This window comes from Bombina bombina, chromosome 6, assembly GCF_027579735.1.
Source record: "Bombina bombina isolate aBomBom1 chromosome 6, aBomBom1.pri, whole genome shotgun sequence".
In the NCBI taxonomy this organism is placed as follows: domain Eukaryota; kingdom Metazoa; phylum Chordata; class Amphibia; order Anura; family Bombinatoridae; genus Bombina; species Bombina bombina.
The window spans coordinates 318,025,968-318,040,505 of NC_069504.1; the positions used below are offsets into that span (position 1 = coordinate 318,025,968).

The window sequence follows — 14,538 nt, forward strand, 5'->3', positions numbered from 1 at the left end:
AGGTTCTTCAAGCGGTGGTACCTTATGTTTAGGTCTGACTGTCTTGTTTTCCCTCCCTAGTCATTCCGTGTCCTCTAGCTTGGGTATTGGTTCTCACTAGTAATTGATGTTGTTGTGGACTCTCCAAATCTTAGGAAAGAAAACTAAATTTATGCTTACCTGATACATTTCTTTCTTTCCGGATATGGAGAGTCCACAACCCCTCCCTTAATTTAAGACAGTTATTTTTGACTAAACCTCAGGCACCTCTTCACCTTTTGTGTTATTCCTTTTCCATTTCCCATTGGTCGAATGACTGGGGATTATGGGTAGGGGAGTGACACATAACAGCTTTGCTGTGGTGCTATTTGCCTCCTCCTACTGTCCAGAAGTGATATTCCCACTAGTAATTGATGATGTTGTGGACTCTCCATATCCGGAAAGAAAGAAATGTATCAGGTAAGCATAAATTTAGTTTTTCTGCTGACTCAGTATAATGCGCACACTCTATTTTTCTCAAAGGGGATTACTGGGATACTCCTTCCCCCCATATTTTGTTTTAGAAATATATTATATTAGTTTGTATTAAAAAAAAAGTGCCAGATTGTTGTTATATGCACTCTAAAGCCCAATTGCATCCATTAATAACCCCTTTAATCGTAGCTTTCCAGCCCCAGCTGTTGCAGCCCACCGGAAAATCTGGTAGGCCAATCCGGCCTTGCCTGAGCCTCCTGTAATTTGAAAATGAGTGTTTGATAATAAATATATTCAGAATTGCCATACTGATATGCTGATTTTTTTATTCAAAGAAATTTATTTATTTTTACTCCAACAGGCAATTTGTGTAGGACCTGAAAATATGCAGATAATGTATCCAGCAATTTTTGAGCATCTATCTTCATTTGTGCAGTTCTCCTGTAAGCCACCTCAGTATGGAAAACTTGAAACAAAGCACATTGCAAATGCAAAATACAATCAGGTATCTATTTAGTTTTTTTCCCTAATTCTTTTTACTTGCAGCGTTTAAAACCTGCCATGCTCAGGCTCAAACAAGGCATTTTAATTATGTTAAACACAAACATAATTAGCATGCTTTGCTTTACTTTCATCTTAATTTAGTAGTCTGTCTGAAATCATGTTTTATTTTAATTTACTTATCCTAATAAAGCATTTTATGATCATTTGTTAATGTAATTACATAGAACGGGGAGATACTGGAACAGTTAATGAACCAATAAATATTTTATAAAGCTTACCTTATTTCTTATCTTTAAAATGAAATAATTGGCTGTACCATTGTTGTCATCATTTTACGGATTATAGAGATAATGTGCATGAGCTGTAGGTTAATACTTTATTTATTATGATACAATTTAATTTAATAGGTTTCTCATTTAATACAATAATGTGATTATGCAAATATAGATATCCCCCTGTGGATACAATGCTGTATCACTGAGAATCAAAATGTTAATTTACATCCAGTTCATTATTATTATAAAATAATAATCTGACTGGACATACATTTATAATTTGTGTGATGTCTTAGCATAAAAATAGTCAAACAATTCATTTTCAACTATTTTTTATGCTTAGACATTACCCAAATTATAAGCATCCTTGTTTTGTTTTTTTTTTACTTTGTTTTTTGATTAAGTAAAAGCAAGATTTGGACATTGTCTTCTTTTTCAAGCAATAGCTATTCATGCAAATAAATAAGATTAAATAATGAAGATATATTCCAATCACTGAGCACTTGAAGTGACATGTAATTCAGAAAGTATGCTGATTTGTTTCAGTAGACAACACCTAACGCCTCTTAAAAAAATAAAAACTTGTCATAGCATTTAGCTAAAAAAAAAAAAGGTGCCTTCTGATTAGGGATGCACCAAAATTTCGGCCGCAGAAACGTTTCGGACGAAAATGGCATTTTTGGTTATTTCGGTTTTCGTTTTTTTTTGCTTTTTATTTTCGGTAAAATTATTGTGTAGCATATTTCAAATTTGATGCCAGCCTAGAGCTGCTGTTTGAGTTCATTACCTGACTTACTGTTTTGCATATAATAATAGTTTTCTAGGACTATACTTTATTTTGATAATTGGTAAAAAAAAAACCAAAACTGTTAAATCTGATTCTGTTACACAGAACTAAATAAAGAATAATTCTAGCAATGCACCAAAATTTGGGCCGCCGAAAATGTGCAATTTCAATTTCGGCCCGAAGAGGTTAAAATGGCTAAAAATGTACAGCCCTCCGTTTTATTGAGTTACATGTCTATCCTTAGCATAAGGTGAGCAGCACAGCACTGGCATGGTACACAGAGCACACACAAGTACCATGACATGATGATATTTGAAACCAGCAGAGCCCTTTTTTTTTTTTTTTAGAAGAAGCAAAGTTCTGAATACAGTATTCAAAGGATGATAAGTAACATGTTTATAAACACTTGATATTATCAGACACAGCCCTAAGCACACACAGTGAATATGTATAAGCCTTATATACAGTGCTTATACATCAGCCTCATGTGCGTAGACATTCTATTCACTTGAGGCAAATATGCGTGCACACTATATATGCATAATCTGGCGGGTCAGTGTGAGACCCGCACCTGGAACTAGGCGGAGATACGATGAGAGACGATCAGGTGCAGCCACGCCCATCGCATGGATAACTACACCCAAAACCAAAACACAACATGTCCACCTCGTATTGTTGTCTGGCTATAACCACTCTCTCCCTTGTAGAGCTCCACCAGTTTCACTGCAGATCACACCCATTTGTTGGAACTTTCCCGCATAGAAGCTCTCTCAGCTACACACACACTGTAGTTAAAAAAGAAAAAAAGTCATTTTCGGTTTCGTTTCGGTTTTCGGTATCTGTTTCGGTCCAGAATTTTCATTTCGGTGCATCCCTACTTTTGATGTAGTACTACAATGCTTAAAAATACATTTCGCCACCAATCAGCAAGCAATATCCAAGTGCTGAACCAAATAATAATAGGAGTAAATTAGAAAGTTGCTTAAAATGGCATGTTCTATCTTAATCATGAAAAAAAAAATTTGGGTTTATTATCCCTTTAAGTTTAGGAGTGGTATACAGAGCAAACTTTTACGTACAGGGAATCACTTTGAGCAGTTCACAGGCTACTGGCATATGGATGTAGTGCTGTATTGGCAGGGTGGATGGAAACTTAAATTTATATATATATATATATATATATATATATATATATTATTTTTTTTTCTCCTTTTGTCATTTTCAGAATACTGCTACTTTGTATTTTCTCTCTTGCCCATTTATAATTTCTTGCAGCAGAAGCAAACTATGGAAACCAAGTTATAGTGTGGAGCCGACACTGTTCCCCATCACACACAGTGGCAAAACATTCCAACGTTCTTCACATAGGGGAATATGTTCTATGTATTTGTAAATTTAATTTACCTGTATATATTTTTATATATATATATATATATATATATATATATATATATATATATATATTTCAAAATAACAATCATAAATAAATAGGAAAGAATTCAACTGCAGAGTCTAGATCTGGGATCAGGTTTAATCTGTGCCAGGGGAGGTTCTTGATGTCATTTAGAAATGATTGAAGATTTCATTTTTTGAAGGACCTGGTTATTTTAACCTTGGGAGATGATTTAGTAGCCTTTATTTTGCGCACGCAGTACACTAAGCAGTGGTCACTAAAATTGTTAGGGAGAACACCTGCCTCCTGGATTCGGTCGGGAGAAGTGGAGAGAATCCAGTCGAGCAGGGTGTGATTATGGCTTTTGATGTTTATGCGATTTGGGGAGGAGATTAATTGCGTTAGCTGCAAAGATTTAAACAGCGAGCGACAACTATTATTTTTTGGATTCAGCAAATCAATATTAAAATCTCCAAAAACCAAAATTTCACTTTTTGGATTTTGAGCTATAGTTTCACTAAGGAGATGTGCTATGTCAGAAAGGGAATGCACAGGGGAGCTAGGTGGGCGGTAGATTCCTGCAACAATTATTAATTTACTGCACGGAATCTCAATTGTGCCAGTAAGGAAATCAAAGGTAGCAGGAGAGCTAGATTTTTGTAAGGGGGTGTACTTTGAGGAATTGTCGACATAAATTACAATGCCGCCTCCTCTCTTTGCTCTATCATTTCTATGGCATGAATACCCATGTATTGCAATTGCAGAGTCAGGTATTTTTGCAGTTAGCCACGATTCAGAGATCACAATGATTTTTGGCTTGTATTGTAAACACCATGCTTGCAGTGCATCAACTTTTGGTAGTAAGCTTCAGATATTACAGTGCACAAAGGAGAGGCCTTTTTTAGCTGGAAGGCTAGGAATGGAATTTGTTGGTGGACCAGGGTTAGACTCTACATCATTTGCAAGAGCAAGTAACATAAGGTATAGGAATTTGGAAATCATTTTTGTTTGGCCATATTGTGAATGTGATACTCTCCACCAGCACTCAGCAGATAAGTTACAGCAACAGAACAGGCCATAGTGTATGATAATTTGTTTTCCAGTTAGAGGTGTGCGCTTATGGCAGTAGTGATGTGAACAAAATTGGAACATTAATTTAACCTATGATAAAAAAAAATCCACCTGTAAAAATTGATAGTTGATTATTGTGTTTACATATATATTCATTTATTTACCAAATATGGAGTGGTTAGATTGTGGATTATTATTTTCACATATTGCCCAGCATTAGTTAAAAGATCATTGTAAATTTGTTAACCTTTTTGAATGTCAATGACTTCCAAAACAAAAAGCTAATAAAAAATGTGTCTGTACGCGAACAGAACCATTTATGTTGCTGTGGTTTTTAATGGTAATAATCGTATTGACGTTTAAATCGGGCGTTGATAAATCTGTTAAAAATTTAGAAACCAGTAAGAAAATTAAGGAGCCAGACCTACTTTTAGGAGCCAGACAGTGGTATTTGAATATAGATATATGAAGAATAAACCAAAAAGTTAGGAGCCAGGTTTAAATTTCTAGGAGCCAGTGGCTCCCTGGCTCCTAGGTTTGTCAAGCCCTCATTTTAAATAATAGGATTAAAGTAGAGTGTAAATTTGGGAGGCACATACCAAACTAATTCATCATGCATACATTCTCCCAAAACTAAGACTTAAGTAGGTCCCTCAAGCTATGAACAAATGTAATAAATGCTCCCTTGCATCACCTGACCTCATTCATATGATATGGGACTGTCCCAAATTAAAGAGACTGTGGGGCAAGATCATTATCTTCCTGAATGATTTGGAGGTTACACCTCGATATCAGAAATTTCTCTACTCTGTGATTTTACTTTCTAGGAGATTAATCACGCAATACTGGGCAAATGATAAGGCCCCTCCCTTCAAAAAATTGATACAGGCGGAACACACCCAGGCCCTACTAGAGCAGGCGGACGTACAGGCGGACCTTAACAAGAGGATTAAAACTTATGTCCACAAATGGGAACCATATTTATTGCACATTTCTCCACAAGCAAGACACAGAATACTTTATCCCTGCTGCCCCCCCCCCCCCCTCCCCTCCCCCCAGAGTGGAGGGATTAGATTAGATCTCTCATGTCTTGTATTTATTGTTTTGTGGTTTGTGTTTTTTGTTTGATGTTTTATAGAAAAAAGAAAAGAACCAGATTTACGTCTCAATGTGGAGATAAACTACATGGGGAGGCTCTCTCTCACCCATCTGGGGGTAGAGTGTCGTCAAATTCCCTCTTTGTACCATACAAATGTAAAATTGCTATATTGATTATTGTGATTTCCATGTTGTGATGAATCTGGATTATAAATAAAGTTTAAAAAAAAAAAAAAAGTAGTGCGTAAATTTGTAACCTTTTGCAAGATCTCTGATTACCATTTTTCCATTACCAGCTACACAGAACTCCGCTTGAAATGTTTAACTTTGTTTGAAAGCAATGAAGTAAAACTGTGCTGTAAAAGAACTATTCATCTCTACCCTCTTATGGGGAGCTAATAAGAACATGGATTAGAAATGCTACATCTTTGTCTATGTAGCTGTTTAGTTTTGTGAATTCTTATTAATATAAAAGCTGTGGTTAAATGCGCTATGCCAGTCTGGTACTGCATCATTTAAAGCAACGTTTTTGAGTGCGCCCATTTCTATGTCAACCTTCAGGTAGTAACAATTAAATAGTAATATTTTTGGAGCCAAAGTACTTTTCCATCATGTGCTGCCATATTAGTAGACCATAACCAGGGCTTGTTGATTAAACCATTGAATGTTTTTTTGTCTGACACAATACAATATTGCATGCCTATAAGCAATTTAATTGTTATTGCATGCCAATAAGCAATTGTTAATGAACTATAAGAAATGTCTCATTTTATTCTAAGTAAAAATGTTTTTCTTAATTTATAAGGCTAATTAAAATTAATTCACTTCTCTCATTCTATTTATTTTGGAACTCAATGGAATCACAATAGATTCAACTGTTTGCACCGGTGAGTGATATTTCCTTAAAATTGCCATCTCCTGAGAAGTGTTATACACAATCAAATTGTGCTATAAATGTTGGAAATCTGGATATAGTTTGGCTTTGTGGAGGAACAAGCTTCTGTTTCCTTTTTAGGCATGCATAATGTTTGATCCTACCTTGTTTTCCTGTCTACTTTATTTGTGCAAGATTTTGCATGCTATTGATTTTAGTTTAGTTTTTATACCGCAGATATATTTATTGGGGGGGGGGGGTGCTTATGATACAATTTTCCAATGTTCAAAATACCTTGAAACATGATTTTTCTTCTTTTTCTTTTTTTTTATTTTGCAGGCAGAATGGGTCGCTCTAAATTATGTACCTTTTGCTGAGAAATCTTTAGAAGTAGTGGTGGATTTGTATCAAAAAACAGCATGTCATAAAGCAGTTGTCAATGAGAGAGTTCTCCAAAACATCATCAAGGTAAAGTCATTCTGGTAGACTTCTACATGCCTTATTATTTTGGAACATATAGCACACCTGCAGATAAATGCTGAATGTCATAAGTTATCCAGCCAGTTCAGCTTCAAAATGTGAAATGGTCCTGGTGTTCAGCTGTTAATATATTTATTTTGCTGGGACTAAGTGTTTCTACATTTGTAAACTGGTAAAACAAAAGAGGCGCTGAATGTGTGTATAAGTCAGATTAACACAGCTTGAGGGAGTACAAGTATGTGCACGGTACTCACATTTAGGAAAGGCACTCTGTTGTGCCAAATGATGCAGGCTGGACCTTTAACAGCAGTCCAGCTCGTTGAACTCCGGCAAAGCAGGAAAACAACTCCTCAGTGTTAGGTACAGGTTACCCAGGTAGCATAGGCTCAGGTAGTGTAAGATCAGAGATTATCACAGTGCACAAAATTATTTAAAATGTCCAAAATAGTTATTAAAATGATAAAACATCAAATAAAAACACTCTAATTTAAAACCTGTGTAATATAATCATCTGGCATCAGGGAAAATGCAACGCGTTTTTTGGCGTTAAAGCCATCTCATCAGGCATGTTATACTTTCTCAATTTCCATCTTTAAATATGGCTACGCTACCTGTTTGGTGAAAACCCTCACCTTCCATATGACCATGTTAGCCAATCAAAACCCTTCATCTCAAAGGAAAGTAATTGATTCACCTGTGTCAAATTTGTAACTATGCAAGCGATATAGATAAACATATACACCCACCAACATAATCCATCAATGTTATATACATGCAAACGTATATGAATCTCCAGATGACTAGCAGAAAATCATATGTCATCTGTATACATCCTGGGATACTCTTTACGCATCCATGATCCAAAATAGTAAATAAAAAATAAAGAAAACATATATATATATATATATATATATATATATATAGGTGTGTCTCTCTCTCTCTTCGAGTACAACACCTATCTAACAAACCCAGTGTTCAATGAACATTTAATAATTGTATACCAAAATTGTAAACAAGGAAGGATGTCTGATCCCCCAACATTAAACTTACTATTCACAGTGCGCTGTAAGGGAGACTGTGTGCACTAAACCCATTGCATTGTGATGGTATAGCTAGCGTGAATACGCCTGTAGGCGGGGCTACAATGCTTTAAATGTCAATATGACGTATGCCAAATGTAAAAAAAAAAATAGACTTCAATTTAAGGTCCACTAAATGATGGTGGCAATGCATTTCACAAACTACCACTAAAGTGCAACTGACAACACTATACAAGAAACAGAGGATAGTTGTACCCATAATGGGAAACAAGCAAATGATGGCTGGTGCTGACCAAATGTTCGTGTGTTAATTAAAGTGTACGATGTATGGGGTATTAGTAACTGGGATAGTATATACACTAGTTACTATCACTACCCTTCCACTATTATTAAGCATTAACATTTTATGTCACATATTTTTTCACTTGGTATTTTCCTTACATAGTACATATCCCTTCTCACGGGCACTCACACACACCCACACTATCCCAGTTACTAATACCCCATACATCGTATACTTTAACACACGAACATTTGGTCAGCACTGGCTATCATTTGCTAGTTTTCCATTATCATTTGGCATACATCATATTGACGTTTAAAGTATCATAGCCCAGTCTACAGGCGTATTCACGCTAGCTATACTGTCACGCTGCTATGGGTTTAGTGCACACCGTCTCCCTTACAGCGCACTGTTAATAGTAAGTTTAATGTTGGGGTATCGGACATCCTTCCTTGTTTACAAATTTGGGCTCCAATTTTTGAGTCTTCATTGAACACAGGGATTGTCAGGTAGGTGTTGTACTCGGAGAGAGATGCATATATATATATTTTATTTACGATTTTGGATCATGGATATGTAAAGAGTATCCCAGCATGTATACAGATGACATAGGATTTTCTGCTAGTTATCTGGAGATTCATATACGTTTGCATGTATATAACATTGATGGATTATGTTGGTGTATATGTGTACCTATATTGCTTGCATAGTTACAAATTTGACACAGGTGAATCAATTACTTTCCTTTGATGTTAAGGGTTTTGATTGGCTAACTTGGTCATGTGGAAGGCGTGGGTTTTCACCAAACAGGCAGCGTAGCCTTATTTAAAGATGGAATATGAGCAAGTATTTGATGTTTTATTATTTTAATAAATGTTTTAGACATTTTAAAACACTTGGTGCACTGTGATGATCTCTGAGTTTACACTACCTGAGCCTATGCTACCTGGGTCACCTGTACCTAACAATGAGGAGTTGTTTTCCTGCTTTCCCGGAGTTCAACGAGCTGGACTGCTGTTAAAGGTCCAGCCTGCATTATTTGGCACAACAGAGTAACTTTGTGAGTACTCCCTCAAGCTGTGTTAACCTGACTGATACACACATGCGGCACCTCTTTTGTTTTACCTGTTTGCTGTAGAGTCATCACATCCTTTGTGTGAGGAAAGAGTGCAGCCATTGATATCGCCAACTTGAAATTTCTGTTATCCTGAAGAATACTTCTCCATCTAAGACTGTCTATTCTGGAGTTCTATTTTAAACTGCCTGTTCCATGAGTTGTTCTGGCAATGCAGTTTATACAAAATATGTTAACTGTCTGTTTCCATTTCATATATTTATGTTCATTAATTTTTCTCTCTTTTAGTTGAATCCTGGAAGCCTTTCATATCCTAAGTAGCATGCCTTGAAATATATTGTGTTGATATGGTTCTTCATTGTGTTGATATGGTTCTTCACTTTAGTCCTAGCTATATGAAGTAGCATGGTAAAATAGTTGTTTTAGCCTATATACTGTTTTTGTACATTATTCTCCGTCTGTATCCTTCCTCCCAAGCTCAAGCTCAATGTATACTGCCCATTTAAAGCAATAGCCGCCTTACTTATGATTGACACTCCAAAGAAAGAGCCTATTTCACAGCTACAGTAGGAACTCTATGGACTCAGATGGTGCCTATCTCTACATCCAGCCACCACTTCACAGTCAGAACTCTCTCGCTTGACAGCTATGCTCCCTCTTGTCTAATTGGATTAAAAGCATGGAAGTGGGGGATAAGCTCTAAATGGGTATAGAGAGAGTGTTTAGTAACTGAGCCCTTTGTGTCATTGGCAGTATCAGAATTGTAGTTCTTTGAGCGTTACTAGCAAAGAGTGTATTAGACTGTACCTTATGTTTACTGCCAAGTAAACACTGTAGAATAGCATAGTCTATAAATTCATAATAAATAGCCAACGCAAAAGAATTCAGTTTGAATTTCATGTGAGAAGTAGATTTGTTTTCGGACAAATTTCAGTTTTATTTTCCTTTCCCTGTATCATATGACAGCCATCAGCCAATCACAAAATGCATATTTGTATATTATGTGAATCCTGCACATGCTCAGTAGTAGCTGGTGCCTTAGAAAGTGTGCATACAAAAATATTTTTCAAATGTAGACAATGGGTGTGAATTGAAAAGTTGTTTAACATTTTGTGCTCTATCTAAATCATGACAGTTTAATTTTGTCTTTAGTGGTCCTTTAAACCTTTAAAGTGCCAGTAAACCTAGAAAATACTGTTATATAATTCTGCACATAGTGCAGAATTATATAACATTATTTTAGTGCTAGCTTTTTATGTAACCTAATATTGCCGGGCATTTTTTTATTAAAAAAAGAGGGTTTTTCAGACCCGCCCTCTGTGCTCTACTCAATGTAGCTCCCGCTGTCAGGCAGAGCATGAGCAAGCTACATTGAGTGTAATGGAGCGGTCGGGCCGGGCTGTGACTATACAGCTGGCCAGATGTGCTCTGAGGGAAAACCAGACCCGCTTAGTAGAGCACAGAGGGTGGATCTGAAAAACGCCCGGCAATATTAGGTTACATAAAGCTAGCACTAAAATAATGTTATATAATTCTGAACTATGTGCAGAATTATATAACATTATTTTCTAGGTTTACTGGCCCTTTAAGTGAAGATAACAACACCTAGTTGTCATCCACGTGCGTGGGTGGAGTGACGTCACCAGCCCTGGAGACCCGGAAGTACAGGCAGCACCTAGGAGCTTAAGGGAACTGGATGGAGGAGGGGTAAATATTTAAACCCCTCAATCTCAGCTCCCTTAAGCCCTAGAAACACTCAATTGTTAATGGATTACTAGATTTACCTAGAAACTGAATAATTACAGCCAGGAATATACAGCCTTATGCTTCATAATTAAAAAAAACAATAATTATTTCAGGATAAATTTCCTTTAGATTATAATATATCGTAAATAGAAAACCATATTTAGATAGATTTTTCCTCACAAAGTATTTTATTATAAAAAGTAAAATAAATCCTATTTAAATAGAAATAAATCTGGTTTAAATGGAAAAAAAAATAGATTTTTTAAAAATAAATAATTAATTGAGCACCATGTATGAGAGGAAGAAAGAGGAGGTTTGTTAGTCTCCCCTTTAACTCAATGAGGCTGGGCAGAGAGCTGTATGCCAGTGCAATGTAGAAAGGGTAGTTTAACAATGCTACACTGCTGGGAGGATACGAAAGTAGTAGGAGGAAAAATTGTCACTCCAACTGGAATGACATATAAGAGTTTACGAGTGCACAATCAGCTCCCTTGTGATACAAGGAATATTAAAACTTAATTTTTAATAAATCAGATTTAAAATGGTAGATACCTCGGTTCTAAGAACCTACACATAGATTAACATCAAATAAGACACAGTGGAAAACCTGTATAGGTAAGCTCCATAAAAAGAGGAGAGAGCTTACAGCATAACCCCCGGTATTCCTGGCCGATAACTGGTTACGTCGGCATCAGTTGGGGGCATGCAAACAGGTTATCCAAAAAAGTCAAAAAATGGAAAAAGAAAATAAACTACTACGCGTTCCGGCCCGTATACGGGCCTTTTTCAAGCATATTTTGTGAAGGAATTTCATTTATTTTTTTTCGACATTACTTCACAAAATATGCTTGACAAAGGCCCGTATACAGGCCGAAACGCGTAGCAGTTTATTTTCTTTTCCACTTTTTTGGATAACCGAGGTATCTACTATTTTAAATCTGATTTATTAAAAATTAAGTTTTAATATTCCCTGTATCACAAGGGAGCTAATTTTGCACTTGTAAACTCTTATATGTCATTCCAGTTGGAGTGACGATCTTTCCTCCTAGTATCTCTCTTTAGAGGAGTAGCACCCGGTTATAATACTGGTTTATTTGGCCCCATTCTATCAACATAGTGCCACACTCACTCCATATAACCTTTCCAGGAAACGTAAGTAGAACATATTTTGTGCTAAGCAGGAGTGATGCTCTCACCATAGCTTCTTCTTGCTTCCTTCATATAGTTGACACTTTTATCTTAACCCAGATAATGTATCTCGCTATGTTGCTGCTTAGTAGACAAGGGAAGTATATGGATAAACCTAGATTTGTCCCTTTTTTAAGTTTTTATTAAAACATATACAAGGCAAAAATAAATATTCATTTTGACTGAGAAACAACACCCCCTTATGGGACATAAAAAAAGCAAAAACAAAAATGCTATAATCTGTTAAAGCATTTTATTATTGCAATATTGCTCATATTTAGCTATGTGTTTAACCCTGCAAATGGATTAAACATATTAGAGAAGTCTGCTTCTTAGAGCTAGCTGAACACGCTTGGTGAACGAATGACAAGAGGCGTGTGTGTAGCCACTGTAGTCCAATTAATTTCCAGTAGTATATTGGTTCTCCTGAGCCTACCTAGGAATGTTGTTCAACAAAGGATACCAAGTGAACAAAGTAAATTTGATAATAGAAATAATTTGAAAAGTCTCTTAAAACTGAATGTTCTGTCTAAACCAGGAAAGTTTAATTTTTACTTGCTGTTTCTTTTAATGGGTAATTTCTCTGTTTTTCTCTTAAAAATGTAATTTCTTCTGTTATGTGTGATCAGTCCACGGGTCATCATTACTTCTGGGATATAACTCCTCCCCAACAGGAAATGCAAGAGGATTCACCCAGCAGAGCTGCATATAGCTCCTCCCCTCTACGTCACTCCCAGTCATTCTCTTGCACCCAGCAACTAGATAGGATGTGTGAGAGGACTATGGTGATTATACTTAGTTTTTATAACTTCAATCAAAAGTTTGTTATTTTACAATAGCACCGGAGCGTGTTATTGCCTCTCTGGCAGAGTTTGAAGAAGAATCTACCAGAGTTTTTACTATGATTTTAACCGGAGTAGTTAAGATCATATTGCTGTTTCTCGGCCATCTGAGGGAGGTAAAAGCTTCAGATCAGGGGACAGCGGGCAGATGAATCTGCATTGAGGTATGTAGCAGTTTTTATTTTCTGAATGGAATTGATGAGAAAATCCTGCCATACCGTTATAATGACATGTATGTATACTCTACACTTCAGTATTCTGGGGATGGTATTTCACCGGAATTACTCTGTTAAAAGTACATTAAACCTTTTAATAGGTATTTATTATGTTAAACGTTTTTGCTGGAATGTAGAATCGTTTGCATTTTCTGAGGTACTGAGTGAATAAATATTTGGGCATTATTTTTCCACTTGGCAGTTGCTTGTTTTAATTGTGACAGTTTCGTTTCTCTCTCACTGCTGTGTGTGAGGGGGAGGGGCCGTTTTTGGCGCTCTTTGCTACGCATCAAAAAATTCCAGTCAGTTACTCTTGTATTTCCTGCATGATCCGGTTCATCTCTAACAGATCTCAGGGGTCTTCAAACTTCTTTGGAGGGAGGTAGATTCTCTCAGCAGAGCTGTGAGACTTATATATTGACTGTGATTAAAAACGTTGCTCTGTAATTTTTATGTTTCAAATTTAATTATTGTTACTTTACTAATGGGAACAAACCTTTGCTAAAAGTTGTGTTGTTTTTAAGGATTGATGCTATAACTGTTTTTCAGTTCATTATTTCAACTGTCATTTAATCGTTTAGTGCTTCTTTGAGGCACAGTACGTTTTTGTTAAATAAGATTGTAACCAAGTTGCAAGTTTATTGCTAGTGTGTTAAACATGTCTGATTCAGAGGAAGATATCTGTGTCATTTGTTCCAATGCCAAGGTGGAGCCCAATAGAAATTTATGTACTAACTGTATTGATGCTACTTTAAATAAAAGCCAATCTGTACAAATTGAACAAATTTCACCAAACAGCGAGGGGAGAGTTATGCCGACTAACTCGCCTCACGTGTCAGTACCTGCATCTCCCGCCCGGGAGGTGCGTGATATTATGGCGCCTAGTACATCTGGGCGGCCATTACAGATAACATTACAAGATATGGCTACTGTTATGACTGAAGTTTTGGCTAAATTACCAGAACTAAGAGGCAAGCGTGATCACTCTGGGGTGAGAACAGAGTGCGCTGATAATACTAGGGCCATGTCTGATACTGCGTCACAGCTTGCAGAACATGAGGACGGAGAGCTTCATTCTGTGGGTGATGGTTCTGATCCAAACAGATTGGATTCAGATATTTCAAATTTTAAATTTAAATTGGAGAACCTCCGTGTATTACTAGGGGAGGTTTTAGCGGCTCTTAATGATTGTAACACTGTTGCAATACCAGAAA

General features: G+C 36.4%; 1 protein-coding gene across 1 annotated transcript in view; it reads left to right on the forward strand.

Annotated features, from left to right (window-relative positions):
• The window catches only part of MON2 (MON2 homolog, regulator of endosome-to-Golgi trafficking), a 388,187-nt gene that overhangs the window by 288,824 nt on the left and 84,825 nt on the right, over positions 1–14,538 (forward strand). Inside the window, 3 exon segments of the mRNA XM_053719242.1 lie at positions 815–958; positions 6,451–6,468; positions 6,795–6,923. Of these exon segments, the coding sequence (XP_053575217.1) occupies positions 815–958; positions 6,451–6,468; positions 6,795–6,923 (291 nt within the window).